The 24,577-nt window shown below is 35.7% G+C and overlaps 1 protein-coding gene across 1 annotated transcript in view; it reads left to right on the top strand.

Annotated features, from left to right (window-relative positions):
* Positions 1–24,577, top strand: part of ZFC3H1 (zinc finger C3H1-type containing) — a 43,767-nt gene that overhangs the window by 13,475 nt on the left and 5,715 nt on the right. Inside the window, exons 9-30 of the mRNA XM_074165669.1 lie at positions 675–839; positions 4,539–4,676; positions 5,088–5,206; positions 5,548–5,694; positions 6,752–6,926; positions 7,123–7,254; positions 7,961–8,509; positions 8,594–8,703; positions 9,986–10,117; positions 11,259–11,380; positions 11,959–12,060; positions 12,434–12,550; positions 13,460–13,643; positions 15,375–15,561; positions 16,138–16,323; positions 18,257–18,494; positions 19,651–19,756; positions 19,834–20,032; positions 20,503–20,597; positions 21,560–21,670; positions 23,955–24,059; positions 24,157–24,322. Of these exons, the coding sequence (XP_074021770.1) occupies positions 675–839; positions 4,539–4,676; positions 5,088–5,206; positions 5,548–5,694; positions 6,752–6,926; positions 7,123–7,254; positions 7,961–8,509; positions 8,594–8,703; positions 9,986–10,117; positions 11,259–11,380; positions 11,959–12,060; positions 12,434–12,550; positions 13,460–13,643; positions 15,375–15,561; positions 16,138–16,323; positions 18,257–18,494; positions 19,651–19,756; positions 19,834–20,032; positions 20,503–20,597; positions 21,560–21,670; positions 23,955–24,059; positions 24,157–24,322 (3,585 nt within the window). The remainder of the gene's footprint in view (positions 1–674; positions 840–4,538; positions 4,677–5,087; positions 5,207–5,547; positions 5,695–6,751; positions 6,927–7,122; positions 7,255–7,960; positions 8,510–8,593; positions 8,704–9,985; positions 10,118–11,258; positions 11,381–11,958; positions 12,061–12,433; positions 12,551–13,459; positions 13,644–15,374; positions 15,562–16,137; positions 16,324–18,256; positions 18,495–19,650; positions 19,757–19,833; positions 20,033–20,502; positions 20,598–21,559; positions 21,671–23,954; positions 24,060–24,156; positions 24,323–24,577) is intronic.

The following is a 24,577-nucleotide window of genomic DNA, read 5'->3' on the forward strand; positions in this document are numbered from 1 at the left end:
AACCTCTAGATGGCAATCTTGACCAAAACTTAAATATGACCTGCTAAGTGAGGATTACAGGCTTTTTTTTGTGCTACCTTTTTGATGACTTAAAAAAAAAAAAGTAATTATGTGACTTTCTCTCACCCTTTGCTCCCCCAAAAGAAACCAAAACAAAACCCACCCTGGAACACCCTTTGAATTATAAATTGCAGCTTGTCTTTTATTTCTGAAGGAATTATGAAACTAAAAATTGAGTATGTTCAGGGGAATGGGGATTTTATTTTCTGCAAAAAATGTTTGTTATTTATCAGCTGTTAGTTAGAAAACAAGGCACTTTGTTTCAATGTTCTAGCAAAAGGAGTCAGGAGAGGTTAACCGTTCTATTTTTTTGTTGTTTTGGGTTTTTTTTGGATTAAGAAGCAAAGTTTGTAATTTTGAAAACTTAGATTGTTTTTGACCTCATCAAAAAGTCACAGATATATTGCAGCTGACCTATGAATAACTGGCATATTCTTGTGTGCTTTTTTGATACTATTGCAGAATTGCAAGATTTTTCTGATAACGTTTGGATAGTCTGCCTCAGTCACAATTCCAAGTCGTGTATGAGAACCATCTCATTCATGCTTTTGTGTTTTAAAATAGTTGTTTATAGTATGTATTTTTATGACTGTATTTTTGTTTTATTTTCTTAGGAAACCTCAAGTAACAGTGGTCCGCCTTCCCCTCCTGTTCCAGATAACTTGCAGTGTGTGCCAAGAAGCAATCTGTCCGCTGTCAGTATTAATACTGTGTCACAGCCACGGGTACAAAATACAAAGTTTGTTAGAGTACCGAGGCCTCCACGAGCAGTGATCACAGTAAGGAAATATTGGTGCTTTCTATTAACAAGACTGTGTGTTGAAGTTGTCCTCAGTTCAAGTGAACAGTAAAAATACTTAAGGTCTTCTAGTGAGACAGCACAGAATGGTGGTTTCAGTTAAACATTTGAATTATTAGTAACTTTGAAAATCCATATGCTCCGCTAGAAAGAATTTGATACTGAAGTAAGAATTTACAGCTTAAGAGAGCATCAAAACATACCAGCTCTCATCTGAACTAAAAGACTGAAAACATAGTTCAATTAATTTCTTTTCCAGATTAGCATAGACTAAAGGGTGCTGTTCAATGGTAGCTGAGCCAATCTAATCACTGTTTGTTGCCAAAAAAGAGGTGGTCTTGCTCTTGGTCCTGCTCCTGGTGAAATGGTGTCTCCCTTCTTTTAAACTGGGGTTTGGAGCATCAGTCCTCTTGCTTAACTTAAATTTAACATGCTAAACTGGTGAGAAAACTAACCTTGGGGGCGAAAAGGTACTTTTCCTTCTAGGGGGAGTTGAATTTTTTCAGCGAACAGTGTGTGAGCATCAGAGCTAGCACAGAAGTGGTGGCAGATGGCATGTTTGTGAGTGAGGGTGGAAGACAGGAGAGGCTGTTCTCTTCAGGCGGCAGCAGCAGCAGCAGCATTCATTACACTAGCTCAAGCCATATTCTGTAACTTGACCTTCGTTTGGATGGTCATGGGAGGTATGTGCCGCTAGCATTTGATTTGTGATGTCTGCAGTCTCCTTGGATTGTTGGAAATGTGTTATAAAAACATATTTGCCTGTGTTTATGCCCACCGGAAGCCCGTGTAACCTACTGTTCTGTTTATGGCAGTGAACCCTACATAGTGGATAGTTTGGGATTATTTTAACCGTACATCTTACAAAGTTTGGTTTGTTGTAGCTCTTTTCCATGCAGATTTTCTAATGAATAGTATGATTGAGTCCATACCTTTGCCTTTCTGTCAGTGGATGTTGTCTCTAAAATAAATTTGGAGGAGTATATAGTATCTTTGAGGCCATTGTATCACTATCAAATCTAGCTCTAGCTGGCCAACAGCTTGCTTGCCCATAATTCCATAATGAAAAAAAAAAAAAGAGACCTGTATATTTCTTTTTTGGTCATTCTAAGGCCTGCTTTCCTTTCTTAGGAAAATGGTGCTCTTAAGCTTAAAGTGGATGTGGTTTTTTTTCTCTATACCCATCTTCATATCTGCTTTAAATTCTAAATATAACTAGAGTATTTGTTCAATATGGGCATGCTTATATCCCTTCTAAAATTGCTTCACGCTTACTTACGTTTTTCAGTGTTTCTATGTTTAAATACTAAACCTATTCTGAAAAAAACCTTAAATTACCACATATTCTGTTGTCCTGAGACTTCATTAACTGCTGTTGAATAAATGAGGGAGAACACATTACTGGGGAGCTGTTTGTTTGTTTTGGTAGCATGATAAGAGACATCAGCTGTACTGTTGAAGGTGTTATGTAAATGTTAAAAAAAAAACCAAAAGAAAAACCCCTGAAACTGAAATTTGGTGCCTGTTGCTAATGATGGTTATCTTAGTTAAGGCTGACAGATTAATTCCTTGTATTTGAATCAGCTGGCTTGGCTTTTTTACAAAAATGATTATAGAAACAAACAATTTTGCAGTTGTTAATAATTTTTTTAATAGCTTGGGATATAGAATATTTATATATAAAATAAATGTGTGTATGGCCAAATTATGCTTACAGGAGACTAGTCACAAGGTATTTCTGTCATCTGTGAAAACAATATTAATTATTCCTGTTAGTTTAAGCTTTTAGAAACAACTTGTATTGAATGCTTATGACTTTCTTAACTTTTGTAGTATTTGGTATTTCTTACTAGAGCATAAAAAAAATGAACTCATGAGCAATTAATTTTGAACAGAAAAACTGACAGTCTTTCTATGAGCATTTCTGGATATATCCAGAAATTTAAAAATCACAAAGGTATAGAAAATGCAAAATCTTCAAGTTTTTGAAATGTATTTTCATTGTTTTGAGGACTTGGTAGATTTTGAATGTTTGAGCATGCTGTACCATATTGCAGAAGAGGTTTTCTATTTACAAACCTTGGGATTTCTTCTGTGGAGTTGAGGACCTCTGCATAGTGAAATAGCCTACAGTTACTGGTTTTCAGTGGCATCTTGTAACCCTTTTTCAAAGTAGTCATGGACACTCAGGGATCTATTCACCACAGATTGAAAATAATGCCTTAGAACATCATGGATAGAGATCTGCTGCTACAGCTGAGGCTGTGGTTCCCCTGCAGTAGAAATTAATTTTACTGAAGGCAGTGTGATGGTAGTTGCCTGGTGTTACTGTACTGATAGCTAAACATTTTGCTGAACCACATGAAAAAAATAACACCTGGGAAAAAACACTTGGAGAAAAGCTGACTTTGACCCTCTCCACTATCAGCTTTTCTCCTAGAAGGAAAACGAGGAAGGCAGTTGGAGACAGTTTACCCTACATAGCTGTGCCAAAAGCAGCTTGGAAGTTTTGGTCTTTTAATACCAAGAGCCAGTGATGGGGAAGGGGTGTATCTGGCGTCTGAAGATGAGAAGGGTGGGTTGCCTTGCTTGATTAATTGAAGTTTCCATGGAGCTACAACCAGAGAATATTTGTGAGGAGAGGACCAGTGCCTTCCACCAATATAAACTGGAATTTCACCTACCTATGCTCTGGTGCTGCCAAAATGGTGTAGCTGTAGCACATGCAGGACTAGTAGATATGATCCTTATTCTAAGAACTGTCCAGAAAGAGAATTTAAAAAAGAAACAGTTGTGGAAATGGGGTATTTTTCCCTTTTAAAAGTAGGGGGTTTTGTGAGGTGTGTGCTTTAAAAGACACTTAGAGGTTTGAAGGTCCTGTCCTGAGATAAAGGTTAATTGTATAACTGTGATTGTCCAGACCTACACTGGGAGATGGGAAGAGCAGTCCTGTAAATGTGAACTAAGTTCCTTCTTTTCAAGCTGTAACTGCAGAGCATTTGAGGTTAATCTAAATTGTCTGCTTGTTTCTGCATCTTTCCTTGTGCTGGAACTGGCAGTCATCTGATCTTCAGTGGGCTGTTTCAGTTAGTGATGTTGACAAAAAGTGATTAATCTTTTTTCATATGTTCTTTATGTACTGTTGGTATTCTGCCAATTTAGCTGCCTGAGCAGCTCGCTGTAAGGTCAGCTAAGTATAACTGTGGGACAAGAGGCATCTCAACTGTGTGTCTGAAAGATGAGAGAATTCTGGTATGTCTGTCACCGCATTTCTAATGCAGACTTCATTGATTGTTACCTCTCAGTTACTTAAAAAAATTGCTTGCAAATGGCAGATCATAATTGTCATTACAATTGAAATAATCCATGAAGTTATAAGAGTCAAAGGTTTGAGATTTTTATGTTATGAACATGCAGACATAAATATGCTGCGGATACTCCAACATTTTCAATGTATTCCCAAGTACCTTTCATGTTATAGTACTAAGAATTGGTACAGTATCTCTGTCTTTTAGTGGAGATGCACAAACGCTTACTTATTTTCTTATAATGTAGAATTGGTGTGCTATGCTAATAAAAGGAGTTAACTTCCTTTTTCTCTTCTAGTAAATATGTGCTTAGTTGTATCTGCCTCTGACTTTTTCTTCTCGCTATAAAACTTCTTTAATTCTCCCCACAGCTTCCAAAACACAAGTCTGTTGTGGTTACATTAAATGATTCAGATGATAGTGAGTCTGATGGAGAGCCGTCTAACTCAACTAACAGTGTATTTGGAGGACTAGAATCTATGATAAAAGAAGCAAGGAGAAATGTTGAGGTAAACTTTATCAGCATTTAATAGGCTTATTTTGTAATGATTTTGCTTTGTATATGGGTTTTAAACTCTATAATTTGGTCAGGAAATACTGAATTACATCAGAAGTGGGCAAGAGTGAGTACATTACCCCTGTCTGGAACGTTACATTGTAATTTGGATTGCACAAGCTAATTAAAGTGAGTTTTTGGTTAAGATGGCATCCTGAGGGTAGAATTTGTAATATATTTTAGCTTCATTTTTTCAATTAAAATTCAGTGCATATTTAAGTACTAGCAAAAAAAGTATTGGCTTAAAAGGTCTGATTAGCTTTGAACAGCTTAAAGTTTGTGCTGAAATGCCTCTTAAAAATAGTAGTTAATAGCTGTATTTTAAATTAGCGTGACTAGTATTGACTTGAACCTCATTGTACAGGCCTCAAAAATCAAAGCTCCTCCAAAATCAGAAAAAGAAAATGATCCAATGAGAACTCCAGAGGCTCTACCAGAAGATAAGAAGATAGAATACAGACTCTTAAAAGAAGAGATTGCCAGGTACAACCAAGTTTAATTTTTAAAGTAAAATGTATATTATTTGTAGTCCTTTAGTAGCCTATTTTTGTAACTGGAAGGAAAATTCGAGTTTGAAAACCTTGCTGTTACCTTCAGGTTTTTTCCCACCACTCAATTTTTAGTAAGACAACATTGGAATCTAAAGAAAGTCCTTGGATTTGAACTGATTTACAGTAATTGACTGTAGTTGTGGAAAGTTCTTTTTCTTTTAACTTGAAATCTTGTCCTGCTACTTCTTTGAAGACTTTAAAACTATTGGGAGTACACAGTGAAATCAAAAGCAAAGATGTTCAGCAGCTTCAACATTAATATCTCTGTTTTAGTCGTGAGAAGCAGCGCTTAATTAAGTCTGATCCACTGAGAAACAGTTCATCCCCTGCAAATTCTGATGGTGAAGTTGATGGAATTGGGAGAATAGCAGTAGTGACAAAACAAGTTACAGAAGCAGAAGCAAAGCTTAAGAAAAACAGGTATGTGTTTCACTGTCATAAGTCATACCTTGTTTGCTTAGGATGAAAACTTATTTATAATCTTTTTGAATGTGTAGCATTCAAAGTAAAGCAAATGATTGGTTTTCTGTTGGCTTGAACTCTTTGGTCTTGAATTCTATTGCTACATGAAGGAATTGTGGCGTTTGGTAACTTTTAGTTTGGTTGTCAAGCTGTTTTCAGCTGTGTTTGTTTAGTGACTAGAATATCATCTGTGCCACCTAATATGTGTATATATATATATATGCAATATATAATATGAAAAAATGAGTGTGCTTTTCACTACTCAGTACACTTTGAGAGTAGCATGTTTCAATGGGATATGCCTGATAGGTACGAATAAATGAGTGTTCCTGCAGAATAGGTATGCTGTTTGAGGCTGTTCATATATGCCTTTTTTAGCACGCCTCTTCCACGTTTCTCACCCTTCTTCCAAGTTACTGTAGAAAATAAGTTCTTGGCATCCTTTTCCTCTGCTTCTGTTGCCATTGATTATTTTTCTGTGGTCTTGTGAACAAACTGGTTCCTGGTCAGACATAAATTGAATGACATTCTTCTGCCCTGCCTTTATTCACACCTATCTATCTAAGTCTTTGTCTTGCTTCCTTTAATGCATAACTTCTTATATTTAATTACTCTGTTGTGCCATAGTACTACAGCTTGTAATCTGCTAATGTGTGTATATGCCCTAAGGAAGAATTGGGCTGTTTCTTAACAGAAAGAAAGAACATGTGTGTTTGGGATCCCTTAATGTTAAAAACAGTATTAAAGATACACTGCTTGCTTACCTTTTCTTGTCCTCATAACTGCGATGTTTTCATAATGCCATATTGAAGTTGGGATACTGAAATCTGCTGTACATACTACCAATATTTTAGTGTCTCATGGATATTAAGAGTACCAGGAGAAACTTAGAATGTTGTTTGATAACTTAAAAAGAGCTGGGTTCTTAAATAAACTAGGGTTTCAGAGGAGCAGCGATAGGTCTGAGAAACTTCCCTTTGGAAAAAAATTTGTTACATGGCTTTTCTACTTTTAGACTTCTGTTGATGAAGGATGAATCTGTCTTGAAACACTTGCTGCAACAAGAGGCCAAGAAGAGAGAGAATGTTCGAATTGCTGAAAATAAGATTAACAAACTGGCTGAACAGCTCCAAGCAACAGAGAAGATCTTGAATGCTAATAAGATGTTTCTCAAGAAGCTTCAGGAACAAGTAACTTTAATTTTTAAATGTTTCTGTTTCCTAGAGCTGGAAATCTTGAAATGCGAGGCCTGCTTTTTGGAGGCAGTAGGCGTTCTTTGAATTAATCATTAATTAATTCCTGTGTCTTTTCTGATTACATTTTATTATGTGGTCATACCTGAAAATTTGCATCCTACTGTAGTATTTCTTTTCTTCTTTTTTTCAGATTCATAAAGTTCAACAACGAGTTACAGTAAAAAAAGCTCTGGCATTAAAATATGGGGAAGAACTTGCTCGAGCAAAAGCAGTAGCAAGTAAGGAAATTGGGAAACGAAAACTGGAGCAAGATCATCTTGCAGTAAGTCTGTTGCGTGCCTTTAAACCATGCTGTACGTGAAAAGCAGTAGCAATTTTGATTAGGAAACATAGTTCAAATGGGATTTCAGGAAAACATTTCAAAAGCACTGTAGGAAACTTCTTGTTGGTTTCCTATATTTTTTGAGAATTCCACAGAAAAACCATTAAGCATTTAAAAAAGAAAGCTATTCAAAGCCTGCGTTTCTGTGCTAGGGATATATTTCTGTGCCAGTAGATAAATAATAGGAGCCTGGGAAGGAAATATTTTACTGTCCGTAGATATCAGTGATCTTGTTAAAATTATCTAGCAAGGATGCTGAAGTGATGATCTGATCTTTCTGTTTTGAAAAAAAAAATTATAGAAAAACAGGGCTAAAATATTTCTGTAAATTTTTCTTTGTGTTCCCCCTCATTCCCTCAACACCACTGTGTATACTTGTTTTATATCTCACATTTTAAATGCAGCCAGAACTCCTGTTGCAGCCCCATACATGTTGTAGGGTAATTTTTATTTAGAAACGTGCAAACATGGTAGTTGAGTTGTGGCAAACTCTTCTGTAGTTTTCCTGCTGTTTCTTGAAATTTTCTGGCAAGCATTTAAAATATATTTTTATAAACTCTGAATTAAATGTCTTGTCTGTGTTTCATTTACCTCCTGTCACTAGATAAGTAACTGTGAAAATAAAGAGAATTTTTTTTCTTTTCAGCCAAGCAAAATGTTGAAATTGGAGAACTCCCCTGCATCAAGTCCAAAAAAGCATTCAGCAGAATTGATTGCACTAGAGAAAAAACGACTACAGCAACTAGAGTATGAATATGCTCTGAAGATTCAGAAATTGAAAGAAGCCCGTGCGCTTCAAACCAAGGAACAATCGAATATTGCACCTCAGGCAGAAGAGGAGTCTGAATTCGCATTACCTCAGCCATCACTTCATGATCTTACACAGGATAAATTGTCTTTGGACAGTGAAGAAAACTACTTTGATGACGAAGTTCTGTCTAATTCAAACAGAGAACGAAGGAGGTCTTTCAGAGAATCTAATTCTTTCACTAAACCAAATCTTAAACACATGGACACTCCAAAACAAGAAACTAAAAACAAACTTTCTAAGAAGGCATCAGAGGAGCCTGAGCTGTTCCTTGGGTTGAATGTTGATGAACTGAAAAAGCTTTATGCTAAAGCTGACAGCTTGAAAGAGCTCCTAATGAAAAGTACTTCCTTTATAGTACCTAAGGAAGATCTGTTGTGTGGTCAGGTAAAATGCCTTAAGAAAACCTGCATATTTAGTTTTTATTAGGTGGTATTGCAATTGCTGTGTATCTGTTTATCTGTTTCCTAGGAAATTTCAGTGGACATGGATTTTGTTACATCGCAAAACAAACAAACAGAAGTGAAACCGTTTCCATTTGGACCGTACCATAGTCCTCTTCTAGTATTTAAATCCTACAGGTAGGAAGACTGTAGCAGCTGTTTGACTTCGATGTGTATGTGTTCTTGTTCACGTATTCTTCACTGCTCTTCCCTGGTACCCAGGCATGTACGGAAAGATAAGTTGCAGTGAGATACTTGGCTGTCTTGAAACAATTTTGCCTAGTTTAGGGAACATGATGTTTTTAGTTACTTTTTATGTTATGGAGGAGTCCCTTGCTTTTGTGCAGTAAGCTGCTTTTATATTGTATTACATACTGCTCCCTGCAACTGAATTGTTGTTTGGTATAACTAAATTAAAAGATAATAGTTAAGCATTTGAAAATAGGATTTTTGTATCCAATATGAAGCAATCTGAAATCCAGGAAAAAAAAATCAGTAGGAATGTATTTCACTTACACAGTCTTTAAACTTGGCTAGAATTTACATTGCGAGAGTCAAGGTTGAGCCAGTCACCTGTTCTTGGATTCCTGCTCAGTGGAAAGAAGCATGACCACAGTGATTCATCTTGACTTAAAATAAACACTTGCAAGTTCAATCAATTTGACACATCCATCTTTTGACAAAAGAGAGCTTTGTTGATACGCATTAACTTCTAGAAAACAAAAGTCTGGAATTCAGACTGGAGCAGTTGAATCCTACCATGTGCTTCAGGTTTTTTATTTCTATATTCTTAAGTAGCAAAAGATGGAGGATGCATCATAAAGTATTGATTTTTAACTTCTTGTAGGTTATAGCTTCAACTCCTTAAGGAGCTAGAAATGCCAAAATTGACATACTCAAACTTTAGCTAAAGATTTAAAACAAGCATTAGTCTGTTCAGCTCAGACTGGGTTTTGTTTGTTTACATGTTTTAAAATCTGATGTGGATTTTTCATTGTTTTTTCAAGGTTAATATCTAATGGTTCTCTTTACACTTCCATTTGACGTTGATCTTATGCTCACCAGAGTATGAGTGCAGTTTTTCCAGAACTAAACTAAAATTCGATTTCAGTAGTTTGCTTTCCCTGGTGGATGATTACTATGCTTCCTGTTTTCATGTGTATGAAGTTCTGCACCTAAGGGAGAAGAGAGCAGAATCTGTTTATATTGAAAAGTACTGTTTTCTTCCCTTCCTCTCCCACTGCTTTCACCTTTCTCTTAACTGACAGGTCAGCAATGTGTTTGGTTAGTATTAGGGATTTGGAAATAATGAGACTGAATACAGAAAAAGTAATTCTTTTTTTTTTCAAAATGTTTTGGTTAGTAAAACTGATGTCTTACCTTGGAAGCTTTGTTACAAGAATTCACTGTTTCGTTTTAGGTTTAGTCCGTATTTTCGGACAAAGGAAAAACTGTACCTCAGTTCAGTAACGTATAGCAATATGATTGAGCCAAAACAGTGTTTCTGCCGTTTTGATTTAACGGGCACGTGTAACGATGATGACTGTCAGTGGTGAGTTTTTTTAATTTTATTTGTTTGAACTAATCCTCTCTTCTAGATGTCTGACTCAAAGACCAAAATAGGCATGTTTTTCATTTCTTTAAGAGGTCTAGACTTAGGATCTTGTGCACAAGTTCTAGAAAATAAAGTTAGTTTTAATACCCTATTGCACTTACTTGATTGGCAGGAAAAAAAGCTTTCACTGAAGCCATGAAGAAAAGAGGCTCTTTAGATGTAAATTCAGAAAAGCAGTAATGCACTGTTAGAGAATATTTCACCCTTTGGTTGCCTTGTAATTCAGATGGGATTCCTCTTGCTTTATAGCTTCACCATAACTTCTGACTGTCATGGAACCTTAGGCGGTGGTTGATACTGTTAAGCACACTACAGGTGTAGCATGCTGCTAACTGAAATAAAGCATACGCCCAATATTATGTGATTATGTTAAAAAAACAAAAACAAAAAAACCAAAAACAAACAAACAAAAAACAAACCACAAAACCCGAACAACTATTATAATAGTGGAATTCTAGTTTTCTGGGAAAATGCTGGCTAGGTTTGTTTGTTTGAAGCTGGTGTTAAGTTATATTAAAAAATATTTTGTTAAACAATGTTGCACAGTATATTTAAAAAGTTGGTACAAGAACAAATGGGTATGAATTGGTCAGGAATAAACCCAATTTGGAAACTTTGAACTACTGGAAAATATAATAGAAGTGGAATTTAGCTCTTTTTTCCCATTTCTGGTGGCAGGCAGCTTTTTGGATCAGCTCTTAACTGCTACCATCAAACCATAGTTTGAATCTTTTAAATACAAAGTGATATCTAATTCTTATAACTACCTTGTTTGAACTAGAAAGTTCTACATACAACGTTTTTTTTGTTAGTGTGAAGCAAGTGTGTAGAGGTATATTTTAAAGGCCAATGCTATAGTGAAATAGCGAAGGCTATGATTAAGTTACTGATGCAGGCTTAAGTTTAGAGAAGACCCGGGCATATTTAACAGAAACTTCAAAGCAGGCTATAGTGGTTTTCGTGGGTGTCATTTTCTTTATGCTTCACCCTAACGTGTATTAAAACCAACTTTCTAGTTACAAGCCTTATCAAATTGTTGCTGTGATAAGTATATTAATTGCTTATTTATTTGTTTTAGGCAGCACATGAAAGATTGCACTCTTAACCGTAAGCAGCTGTTTCAGGATATTCTGTCTTACAATTTAGAACTGATTGGCTGTTCAGAAAAAAGCACTGACGAGGAGATCAGCACTGCCACAGGTTTTTAAGAGTCTTTTGTTCACTTTTTTACATAAAGATTCACTTCTGAAGGGAATTGCTTTCATTGAAAGCTCTGGGTGCAAGGACTTTGATGTAAAGCGAGTATTAGATACAGCTATATAGGAAAAAAAATTAGTTTCTGCAATTGTCCAATTTTGTCTTTTGTAGTGGGTAGTTACCATGGTGTCTTTAAAGGAAGAAAAAAAAAAATCATTGATCTGTGCAATATTCCAGTCAAAAAAAAAAAATAAAAAAGGATTGCTAGGATTCAGGGGGTTGGGGAGCAATGGACATAGTCTTTCCCTCCCCCCTTCTCACTTCTTTTCCTCACTTCTTTTTTTAACTACTGAACTGGTCTGTTTCAGCAGAACTGGAATTCAATAACAACTCTGTTGCCATACAGGCAAGTTGCCCAACAGAACTTTTTCAATATTTCATTTCTTTGTTCTAGTATGTTAAATTACTATACCTCTTGAAGCAGTCATATTTCATGAATTCAGCATAAGTTGTGCTAAATTGCTGTTACCTATCCATTTTCATTTATTTGCGTACTTAAGACAGAAATGTTCTTGTTTCAGAAAAATATGTTGAAAAACTTTTTGGTATAAACAGAGACCGTATGTCGGTGGATCAGATGGCTGTTCTTCTGGCCAGCAACGTCAATGAGAGTAAAAGTCACAGTAAGTAACTTGGTAGATTAGATACAATAAAAAATTTTAAAATTATATAAATACCTTGATGATTTTTGTAAACCAAGACATTTTTGTTTTGTTTTTTAGGTTTTTTTTATCAGTATTATAAATTTTGCTACATTACAGGCAGTACATTAAAGGCAGCAGAGTTTGTTTTAAGGCAATAATACAGTGGTTTTGGAGTCCAACTTGGAAAAGTGACTCACATACTTGAGCACAATTGATTTTAAATAAGTAGTGTTGAAACTTATGCACTTATTACATTCATAGAATGTTTTTATCTAAAATCTTTATTAGCAAAGATGATTTAATCTTGAATACAGAAAAGTAAAAGAATTTCTACTGCTTTGCTTGTTTACAGCACCTCCGTTTACAACATGGAAAGATAAAAGGAAATGGAAACCAAAGTACTGGAGAAAACCCCTGTTAGATAGTAGCAGCAGTGAAGAGGAACAGTTTGTTGGACCTATTAAATATGGTAAGCTGGATTGTGGCATATATTAAAAAAAAAGAGTATTGGGGGAAAATACCTACCAGCCTCTTCCCAACACCTAAATTTTAAAGTGGTTCTTAAGAAAACTTTTAAACTTAAGAGGGCTTTTAATAGCTCTCTTAATGTTGTATTTCCTGCATGCAAACTTTATTTTTCATACGTTTTTGGGTAAAGTTTGACCTGAAGTTGTTGTATTTAAGGAAAAAAAAAAAATAATCTAGTGTAATGTGTGACTGGAAGTTGAAGTGGAATTTATACTTACCTGTTCTTAAAAGGAACATAAGGAACTATTTCGCTAGACTGTTTCAACTTTGCCCTTAGACGATGAGGATTTTTAAAAATTTATGATTTTTCCCTCCCAGAACTATAAGTAGTAAAACTTCACGTGTTTGGTTATTTTAAATTTGTACAGAGTTAGTATTTGGTGGTGAGGTCAGGAGTTAAAAAAAGCTGCATTTAAACGGCATTTGAGAAGCTTGCTAGGGTGTCAGTGACCCAACAGTGTTTCACATGTGACTCATGCAAGTGGGAGCTTTAGGATTTGTTAACAAATCCTGTAAAAAGAATTTTTTAGATACTCTGAATTGAGATGATTTTTTTTGGTCAGATGTTTGTTTCCTAATGCCACCTAGTAAACTGCCTTAGTTGGTGTCTGTTGATAAAAGCAGCCTTTTACTGCTATTTATTTCTTGCCTTCACATTTGAAATATAACCAGTTTCCTACAGACTACACAGTTCTAAGTTTTAGAGGATCTTGAAATAACTGTATTTTGCTCTGGTCAATGCCAATATTTGAAATATATAAATGCCTCCCCTTTGCGTGAATTCTAATCTTATGGGTCACTTCTGTTTTGAAAAGAAGTATGTTTCTTCTTATTTTATTTTTATTTGCAGCCCATCCCACAGAACATAAAAAAAGAGTTCCAGCTCTTGATGCCGTGGTGACTCCAGATGATGTCCGATATTTTACAAGTGAGACTGATGACATTTCCAACTTGGAGGCAAGTGTCCAAGAAAACCCCTGTGATGTACAGCTTTGGATTAAACTTGCATACAAATACTTGAATCAAAATGAAGGGTAAGTCTGCTACATTTTAGACTTGCTTTTGTGCTTTACCCATGCTACTATGATCAAGTTTTCTTTCTGATCTTAAAGAACTTTCATCAAGAATGCCATAAATAATTTATTACTTAAAAGCAGGTTAAAAAAATAGATTTGATTTCCTATTGTATGCAGTATAGTATGTGAGTAATAAATTACACTAATGGCTTATCTTTAGGTAGGTTCTGATTCAAAATGGAAGTTGATGGAAAGTAGTATGGGAGAAAGAATTGTGTTTGAAAAATGCACAACCTAGTGTATTCCAAAGATTGCAGTGGAATGTTGTACTTCCAGTGATAAAGTAGTGGACCAATGAACTCAAATCAGTTTCTCCTCTGCAGACTGAATGGTTGGAATAATGTTTGAAAGTACTTTCATCAGAAAGCTTCATTATAAGAACAGTTCTGCTGTGCGGTTTTATCCCTGTATAAATTGTCCAGTTGAGCACTTAGTTTCTTCTTTTGTAATTTTTTAACTTTTGGATTTCTAAGTTTATCTAGTTTGTGTTCCTTTAAATTGTTCTGCAAGGCACCACATTTTTATTGGCAATTATAATTGCCAATAATTTCAGTAGGAATTCTGTTATGATGGATTCATTCTAGAGATTTAGTTTGATTTTAATAGTGAGGTGCTGGCTTAAGCAGCTGCAGCAGGGAGGAGAATGTAGCAAAGGATCAGTTTAGCTGTATCAATGGCTGCCTGAACACTAGAAGGGATAGAATTGAAAAGGCCAGTACTCAAAGAAAATGCTACCAGCAAGTGGCAGGGTGAAAGGAGCGTGCTTTCTAAATATAAGCGTGAAACCTTATATTTAGAAAATATAATGGAAAACCTAATGGAAGACAATGCATCCTTTTCTTAAAACAGCCACCTGCCCTAGTCCCCCTCTCCTTCCCCCACCTCAGTATTCTGAAGAAACTGTGGTTTAGTAGGGGTGGTGGTGACAGAAGGGGTTGGGAAGGGTTCAGACCTATACATGGTTAACTGTGTTAATTTTATTTTGAGACATGTTTTTCCTCTCATAAATGTCTATGCAAAGTAATTTCTAAAGATGTTTTCAGAACAAATGTGACCTCAGAAGCTTTCTGTGGTTTTATGGAAGTTCGTTTATGAATTAAAGCTCAACTCTGTGGTTTGAAATATAGTCAGTTATTTGAGCTAATCTTGTATTACTTTGCTGGTATTGTCTCATGATAGTTATCTCAAAAAGTAATATACTCTTTTAATGGTTTAGAGGCAGAGAAAACCTGCATGACATGCATAGAAACCTGAAATAAAGGCTTGTATTTGAAGACTGTAGAAAGTAAATATGTAACAAAAATATTCTACCTTACTTTAGTAAGCCTTTGAAATTTCTACATAAGTTTTTTAGTCTGTATTATGTAAATGCCTTTGTATGATTGCAGCTTGAGACTTCTGCTTACAGATGAATCTTACCCATTTTCAATTAAATCGGACTCCTATTTGAATTGGCACTCTTCCCAGAAAAATCATTTTTCCATGCACAGTGGTAATTGCACCTAATAATAACCTTTGAAGGGTGAAAACGTACTGAAACTTTGAAACTTTCACGGTAAAGGACAGCACAAAACAAAACCTGACCATGTTACTTCCATTCTGAGCATCTGTTTTTGTATTTGATATTGTGTAAATCATAATACTAACACAATTGATTTGAATGCCTTTTTAATTTTTTCATTTTTACAGCTCATCATCTGAGTGTTTAGATTCTACTTTAAATGTTCTGGCTCGAGCCCTTGAGAACAACAAAGAAAATTCTGAAATTTGGTGTCATTACCTCAAACTCTTCTCAAAAAGAGGAACCAAGGAGGAGATACAGGAAATGTGTGAAACAGCAGTGGAATACGCTCCCTCTTATCAAATCTGGTGGACAGTAAGTTAAAAATAAAGTGTATGTGAAATGTTCATGTAAGTGTGCTTTTCTACTGTAGAAAACCAGTATGTATGACAGGGAAAGTGTGAAACAAAAAACACTATAGCTTTCTGAAAACTCAAGTTCCTCAGAAAATGAAGCCATTCAAAGTTCTGTTTGCAGGATATTTGTAGAAATCATCACTTTTCCTCTGGTCATAAAAGGTATTTAAAATAAAGATAGAACCATAGTATGGTTAGATTTGGAAGGGACCTTAAAGATCATCTAGTTCCAAGCCCCCTGCCATGGGCAGGGACACCTCCCACTAGACGAGGTTGCTCAAAGCCCCATTCAACCTGATTGTTACCTTTCTTAATTTTTTTTACTTAAGCTTGCAAATTTTACCTTTGACGATTTGATCTTCAGTATTTAAACAGTATTTCTGAGGTTTAATGTGAACATTTAGTGTGAGGGAGGGAAATGCAGTTCATGAGGCGATGAAAGACACTATGCAAAGCTTGTGATTCATGTAACTTTAACTTAGAAACTTTACTAATATTCTGATGATTATTATTAATACAAATTATTTCTCTCTAGTTCTTGAATTTGGAGAACTCCTTTGATGGAAAAGACTATGTATGTGGGAGGATGCTCCAGTTCCTAATGGAAGTGACGGAAGAAAATCCAAATCTTGTGTCCTTTCAGCTGCTGGAGACTCTCCTGTACAGAGTTCACTTAAGCCTTTTTACAGGAAGACATCAGAATGCTCTTGTTCTGCTGCAGGTAACTTCCATGTTACCATCCCAGGAATTGTCTTCACCTTTATATTGTCTGTGATTCTTGATAGTGTCAACTTGAGAGGAACTGTTCCTTCCTTTATTTGCTGAAGGAATTCTCCTAGAGAATTCTGTTTTGAGATATGATGCCATTGTAAAATTTGGATATACTTTCGGGGTTTTTGTTACCTGTTTTGCTTTGCTTGTGTAGCTAATAGCCTGGACCACTACATCTTAAGCAATTCCCTAGTATTTTTTTTTTACTTCTTGATTTCCAGTAAGTTGTAGAACACTTTTCTGCAGTGAACGGCCTGTGAGTAATGTATTGCCTCAGGTTCCCAAATGTTTATTGTTACAGAAATTTTCCAACTAGTAGTTCTTGGGGAGAACATAGTATGATGTTACCTAACGGTATTGCCCTGCACCAAAATTTGGAGACTGTTAAATCGGATTTTATTCATCCTATGAACTCCAAAGTCATGGAGTTATCTCAGACTTTTATTGTGACTGTAGAAAGAATTTAAGTTGCTGTTCCTGTCAATAGAAGTGGTGGATGAAGGTGAGAAATTGAGAGCTGACATCAGCCCCTACTAAAAGTTGGAGTTGCTATAGTTTCAGTTGCCAGTTTTTTCATTCCTACCAGCAGGTGGCACCTGTTGCTCACTACACCCTAAAACATTTTTCTCAGATGTGTGGTTTAAGGCTGTAATGATTTTTTTTTTTTTCTAGTTCCAGTTTAAATAGAAAAGTGTAATGCTCTGTTGACTCTATCCAAAAGCTATTCTAAATACAGCAGTACTGATAAATGTAACTCTGAATGTTTGAGTGAACAAAAAGAACAGAGCGATAAAGAACTGTGTGGAATTGACATGGAAATCCGGTGTATATGAGGAAATAGCATGTTGGTTTCCTTTACCTTTCCCATCATCACAAAACCAAACTTTTTTGGGTTTTTTTTTTTCATATTCACTTGAAATGTGTAGTTGAATGTCTTGAGGAGAGATTATTTAACCATATTTAAGAGAAGATAATTTCTAAATAAATGCTATTTCAGAGTAAGTAGCAGTGTATCTCTTTGAATACTTTGAAGGGTGAATAAGTTAAATGTTTTTGAAACTTCCAAGTTTTTGCCTTTTACAGGACAAGTGTCCTGCTGAATTTTGCCTAAATTTGCAAGTACTTTCATTCCCTTGAAAGTGCTTTCTTTGATTGTACTGCCTTTTATCCAGAAAAATGTTGGCACATTTTAGGAGCCTGTTCTATTTTAGGAGCAATTGTGTTTAGATTTTGTGTAATTGCATGCTCTAATGATTTTATTTGGGATCTGCCAGTTAAACTGGGCTATTCTAGTTTTGCATATGACTGGTAGAAAAATATGAGGCAGTATCCTTGTTCTGTTATGTTTCCAACACATTTTTTTTAAACAATGTGCCTAGAAGATTATGGTACTCTCAGTAGACTTGGATAGCTGTAACTTAGTAGCTGTACAACTAGAAGTTAACTAAAAAAACCCCAAACCTTAAGCCCACAAAACCCAGTAGGATGTAACAGGCTGAATCCAACTTGTAGATGAGTTGTCTCTAGAGCTAATGTATTGTTTCTATGCAACTGGAAGTAATTGTCCAAGAATTAAGCAGAAGAATAGAACATAATGTTGGTAGTTGCATGTTTTCAAAGTCTTATCTCTGCTTACTTTTCAAAATAACAATCTTCTACAGTTTTTCTGAACCTGTTATTAGAAATTATGCATATGATTTGTATACAGCCACATATTCACATAAGCCAAATATAGTCATGATTGGCGTCAAGAATTAGTTCCTGTCTTTTCTATGGAAAAGGTTTGAAAATGTTAGAACTTATTCTTCTTCTTTCCTTGTCTCATTCTTACATCCTAAAGATTTTATGGTTGAAATACATTGTATTTCTTTTAACTTTTACAGAATGCTTTAAAATCAGCAAATGAAAAGATAATATCAGAACGTCTTACTGTAAGTGACCGTTGCTTGGCTTGGCTGGCTTACATACATTTAACTGAATTCGGCATTCTCCCAGTCAAGTTCTATGATCCAGCTAACGTCAATCCTTCAAGGATCATGAGCAAAGAGCCATTTTTAATACCATGGCAAACGGTTCAAGATGTGAAGACCGATCCTGATACACTGCTAGCTATGTTTGAAGGTAAGACTGAAGAGTTAAACTGCTTAATACATTGCTCACTTCTTGTAAATCAAGAAATATTTTCCAACTTCTGGAATTTCGAGGCAGTGCAATACTGCTGATGACTACGTTAAGCCATTGGGATTAATCTGGAGAGTATTTCATCTTGATTTGAACAGAGCAGTGAGGAAAGTCCATGTTCTCGGGTACTTAACATACACGCTGAGTTTTTCATCTGTGCCTCAAAGGCATAGCTTTTTCTCTCAACTGTGACATTCTATCAAAATAAAGACCAGTGGCTTGTGACAGTATGACATTGCTAGTTTTCTTGGGCTTGTGCAAGCATAAAGCAAAACTTCTGTCGTTGTTCTCTTACCCTGCCTCCCCTCAATGGGATGTGTACATTGGAAAGTTACTTTCCAATATAGTGTAGTAAGGGAAGTGTGTTTCCTTAAAGGCAGAGAAATGCATGTGTTTGTCTTCATTCAAAGTTTAAGTAAATGGAATAATTTCTTTAAAGATGTAAAATTAAGATAGTAGAAGAAATAGAATTCTTGACTTGTGGTGCTGCCAGAAGTAGACTTTATAATAGCATCATATAAATGTCAGTAGTCAGCAGTAACACTGAATTGCCACTGAGAATATATCTGTGCTGCAGATGGTAATGCAGTGTGGAAATGATCAAGGATAGATTGAATAGCCCAACTGTGGGAGGGAAGGCAGTCTAGCCATGATAACAGGGTGTTCATTATTGAGCTTTATGCTGAGAAGAAAAATAATATCCTATGTTAGCTTTTGTTTCAATAGCTTTCAGCAGCTATGCTGGAAATCCTGGAGTGTAGTTTTAAATACAGTGGTACACTACTACCTGTAAAGTGACTCTAATACTTCACTGGTAGGGTATTTCGTATTTTTTAAATGAGCAAGGGATGAAAGTTGTGAAAGACTCTTGTCTTTGTGCTGTGGCGATAAGTGTTAAGAAACTTTTCAAAAGATGACCATCTTCCTTTTCTTAGTAATTTGCAAAAGCAGCGCTCTCAGAAATATCTTTCCACACTTTTTTCATTTTCCATGTTTTTTCATTATGTTAAATAAGACTTTTTATTATGGTGAGGCTTCAAATAACTTCGACATTGCTTGAGGTCTAAAGACTTGATTTTATGCTTTTGTTTTGAAGATGCTGTCAAAACATGTACTGATGAAAGCCTTGAGGCTGACAAAAGAATAGCTATCTGCTTTCCTCTCTACAGAAACATGATAAGTTTGCTGAAACTTCTTGAAAGGTAAGTTGTTTCAAGACACTTTTAATTGGAGTACTTAACTCTGCTTTTTTGAAAACTTACCTTTCCTTTTCTTTAAGGTGGGAGTCTGCTACAGAACTCTGTAGATCTTTATTGGAGCTCTGCCCTAACAACTGTCAGCTCTTGGAGAGTTTGGCCACCTTGTATTTGCAGATGGAGCAGAGTGACAATGCCTACCAAGTGTGGATTGGAGCATTTGAGAAGAATCCTCAGAATGCAGAGATTTTTTATCAGTTGTGTAAATTCCTTGTTTCACAGGTAATACTCCAAAACTCATTTTGTTGGTCTACTGGCTTTATGAAGTTTGGGTTTTGTGTGTTGCTTCAAACACTTCCAGTTGATTAATTTTCATGATATTTTTGTAATGTCTAGTTCCCCTTTATATCAAGGGGAAAAATAGAATTGACAAGATTAGTGACACGATTAAAGATAATCAAAGGAATTACATAAAATCATGAATTTATAGTTTGGTTTGCTCTAATCCAGTGTTAATATGCTTATGCGGTAATAGACGTTAACAGTAAACCCTGTAATATGCTTTCAGCTTTTCCCTGCTGACTGACCCAGTTAGATTTCATTCTTGGGAGAATGATGACAATGGACCATTGCAGAGATAGACACACCACTTGTTTATTTATTGTGCTCAAATTGTTCTTGTCATTTTCAGATTGATGTCTGATTTTAATTTTTTTTTTTTGTTTAAAAACTACCCGCCCCACACCCAACAGGAAAGGTCAAGCAGCATTCTTCCACTGTTGCAAGATTTTGTGGCAGCTTTCTTTGAGAATACATGTCAACAGCACAGTCCCATGGATCTTTTAAGGTATAATTAGAATATTTTTTTTGTACCTAAATTTCTGTAATTTTGGTATTTTCGTGAAAAATAAGACAATCTAGACCTTTTAAACTCCTCTGTTTTTAGCTTGGCATGTTTTGCTAAAACTTCAGTGAATGATGATTTGGTAGTTCATAAGGTTTATACTTGTTGTTTGTGCATATACACTAAATTTTAAATTCAGAAGCAGTTAAAGATGAAGCAGCCAGCAAGTTTAGTGTCTGGATTTGGGGGATGGAAATCAGTCATATGTATGCCATAATTGATTGTGTGTAATTTTGGGGGTTTTTTGGGGTTTGTTTTGGTTTTTTTGTTTGTTCCTAAAACACTTGCAGAAGACCTCAATCCAGAGGTCCAGCATGCTGTTAACCAGCAGGCTACTATTGCTGAAGAGGCACAGGTTTGTATTAAGCCTGCAGATTTTCCACTCGAATTTTAGCACCTAATTGAGAGACTATCAAAGTTTTGAAATACGCAAGTTTCCTATAATCAAAGTTGGTGCCTCTGAAGGTCTTCAAAGGAAGACCTTCTGTGCTAAAGCTTATGCGCATGAGGCTTTGAAATGTGTTGTGTTTTTTTTTTTGTCTCAAAGTTCGGTGTTGTATTTTATTCATGCTTACATCTGTTTACATTACTTTTTACAGTAATGCAATGCTGCTTATCTGACTGTTAGTAGATGATTCTACCTTGATGCATATTTGGGAGGGCAGGAGTTTGATATATAAAGGAGCATTTAACTTAGTACATAATGAGGGAGTAAATGCTTTCTGTATAAACCACTTCTGTGTAATGCTTTCTGTATAATAGTATCTGGAGTTAAAATAATATCTAAGAAAAGTGCATCTTTTTTTAATATGTCTCATGAAGTGGATTTCAAAACTGTTACTTCCACATAGGTCTCTTACATGTAGAGGGATATTCTCATTTACTACTACTTTTTTCTCTTCTAGATATCTCTTGAATTTTCCAATGCCAATTGAATTTACATCACCTCTCTATAAAGAACATCTTACAGATGATGTTGTAAACCAACAAATCCCCTATCTCTGGCAGATATACTGGTGAGACTATCTAAAGTATTTCTGAGAAACAGCTATTGGGTCTGTGTAAATTGCATTTTCAAAAGCAGAACGTTCGTTATTTGCCTGAGGGTGTATCACTTTGGGTTCTTTCAATAAATGACCTGCCAGGCCTTAGAGAACCTGCCTGCCTGCTGCACAACAGAGACAATTTTATGGAACTGTGAATTGCACATCAGCTTAAATTCACCGCTTGAGAAATCTTTCAGAAATTCTGCCCTATGGGAACGGTAACAGGTGTGTTCATCTCAAAAAATGATTTTTTTTGTTTTGTTTTACTTTTGGTTTAGGTTGCTACTGCTAGTAGTGTTCTCCTTTCTTCTGGATTTCCGTTGTCTCCCTTTTATTTTACAATCGTTCCCCCACTCTGTTGAACTTTGTTTAGCCCTGGTTTCCCCACCTTTCTTGGCTCACTGTTTCAGCTATTTATGGAGCTACTATCAGCAGGCTGTAACAGTTAGAACTGGCCACAGATGTCCCTCTGTAGCTAAGTAATACAGCAAAGTGACCTTTTCCTCTGCAAGAGACTGCAAAGATGACAGATCTTTGTCATGTATACACCATCTTTTTTTAGTTTCTTCCACTATTCCCTTTGATAACCCGCAGTATCCAGGATTGGCAAGCACTAAAGTACTAGCCATCTCAAACTTACACTAGTATAACTGTGGTTACTGAGATGCTGACTTAAGCTGTTTAGGAAGTTTACTACCTCATGATCTGGGTCTGTCAATCTTCAAGTAGCTATTTGGCTTTTCAGATAAGTAAAGGGGTAAAGATGATAATGCTTCATATATTGAGTGAGGACTCCTCAGAACTACAGCACTGTTGCTTATAGGTTTTAATTGGTGAACAACTTACAGGTGAAACATGATTTTTCAAGAAAATCTGTATATAAGGTTTAGATTAAGGTATCTTAACATTTTCTTTTGATATTGTCCATTAATAACAATTTAAATAAATTATTTTTTAGAAAATATCTCTTTACAAGTTCAACTTTAGTACTTGCACAGCAGAAACACAGTTAGACACTTGAGGTCACTGTTTAGTCATTAGGGACCTTAACTTAAGCTCAGATGCTCTTGTATTTTACCACCTGCTTCTAAAAGAAAAACTAGTCTTCTTGAAATAAGCGCCTAAATTTCTTTCAGAGCTAGTATTTGAGTGATTTTGTGGTTGAGTTTTGCTACAACAGGTGCCTAAGTATTTGAGCCTATGTATCTGTCTTTCCCTTTTTTGGGTACAGAGAACAGAAGACATAGAAGGTCACTTGTTACCAAGTGAAAACAGTCAGATTGAAATCAGCAAAGCCTCAAAGCTCAAGGAACAATGTTTTACTTGGAAGGATCATTGTGTGTGTATGTGTATGTGTGTGCGTAGACATACATGCATTTTAGGAAGAGTAGCAAATTGGTGATTCGGTTTATAGTTCTTGGGGAAAGCAGGAGTAGAATCAGGCACTCGGATTATGTGACCCTCGTCAGGAGGATTCTGTAGTAAGGTAGCAACATTAGCTCTAGCTTATTTTGTGTTTCTGTACTCTTCCGCTTCATGAGGTTGTTGGTTTTTTCCTCTTACAACTTACTGAAAGTCTTACCTCTTTTTCACTGCTACTTTACACTTCGAAATAAGGATTGTTCACTGACTCTTGGTCAAAAAATGTATCTACTTCTGTCTTTCATGAGGTCCTGTATGTTGGTCTGACCGTGTGTTTGTTTGAGGGGCTGTGGAACAAAATTAAGGGAGTTTTTTTACTATTCTTGTCAGTTGTTTTTTTTTTTCCCTGACATGATCAGTATATTTCTACCCCAGGTCCCCAGTTATATTTGTTTCAGAACACTGATTTTGTTGCCACAGTCTGATAACCATTTCTCAAGTGGTTTTAATCTGACTTTGAAGTTTATTTGGAGCTTTCCAAACTGAAGTTCAAGACTTGTCTCCCTTCTGTAGCAGTCAGAGCATCTCTATTATAAGGATTAGTAAAAGGATACTTTTTACAAGAGTAGAATGCAGTTCATAATATTTCATTTTTATTTAAAAGTTGCATTTTAAACTGCATAGTTTCTGTATTATTCCTTATTATTGGCAGCTGAGACTTACCCATTTCAGTAAGTTGACTGATTAGTCCATAATGTTGTTAAACTGAAAACACTTTTTTTTTCCCCTTGCATCTCAGAATGGGAAGGTCTTCATTGTTTCGTACTCTTAGTATGTAAGAACATGCATTGTTTATGACATACAACATTTTTTTAACTTTTAATATATACAGTTTGTGCCAGTCCCTTCACGCAAGTGTTGGTGAAGCATTGGATGCTTATGAAGCAGCTCTGGGGGCAGTGATGCAGCAGGAAATGGTCCAGAACATCTGGCTGGAGTAAGTTCTTAAGGAAGGATAGTAAATTAATCTCAAAACTATTAAGTGAAGGCTACCAGAACCATCTATCTTTCTTTTTTTTTTTTTTTTCTTCCAGTTACCTTGTTTTTATCAATAGCAAAGTTGTTGGATCCAACAACAAAGTTCAAGAATTCAAGCTTTTTACTGACCTAGTGAACAGATGTCTGGTTACAGTCCCCACACGATACCCAATTCCTTTTAGTACTGCTGATTATTGGACCAATTATGAGTTTCATAATAAGGTAAAAATGTGTCTGTGGACAGTTTTAATTAAAGAGGCTGATGACCTTTTAGCAGGTACCTGTGATTTACTTGTTCAAATACAGCACCAATAGTACGTGAACACTGAGAGTTAGGAATTAGTAGACAAAGACACAAGTATCAGAGGAGGGTACTGTTCTGAGCAGAAGACTATCTAGCAGTGACCTTTTGAATAAAGGGTGCATAAGGCAAAGAGAAACTTTATTATGGCGTCTTTTAATACTGTGGATGCAGCT

Source organism: Numenius arquata, chromosome 2, assembly GCF_964106895.1.
Source record: "Numenius arquata chromosome 2, bNumArq3.hap1.1, whole genome shotgun sequence".
Taxonomy (NCBI): domain Eukaryota; kingdom Metazoa; phylum Chordata; class Aves; order Charadriiformes; family Scolopacidae; genus Numenius; species Numenius arquata.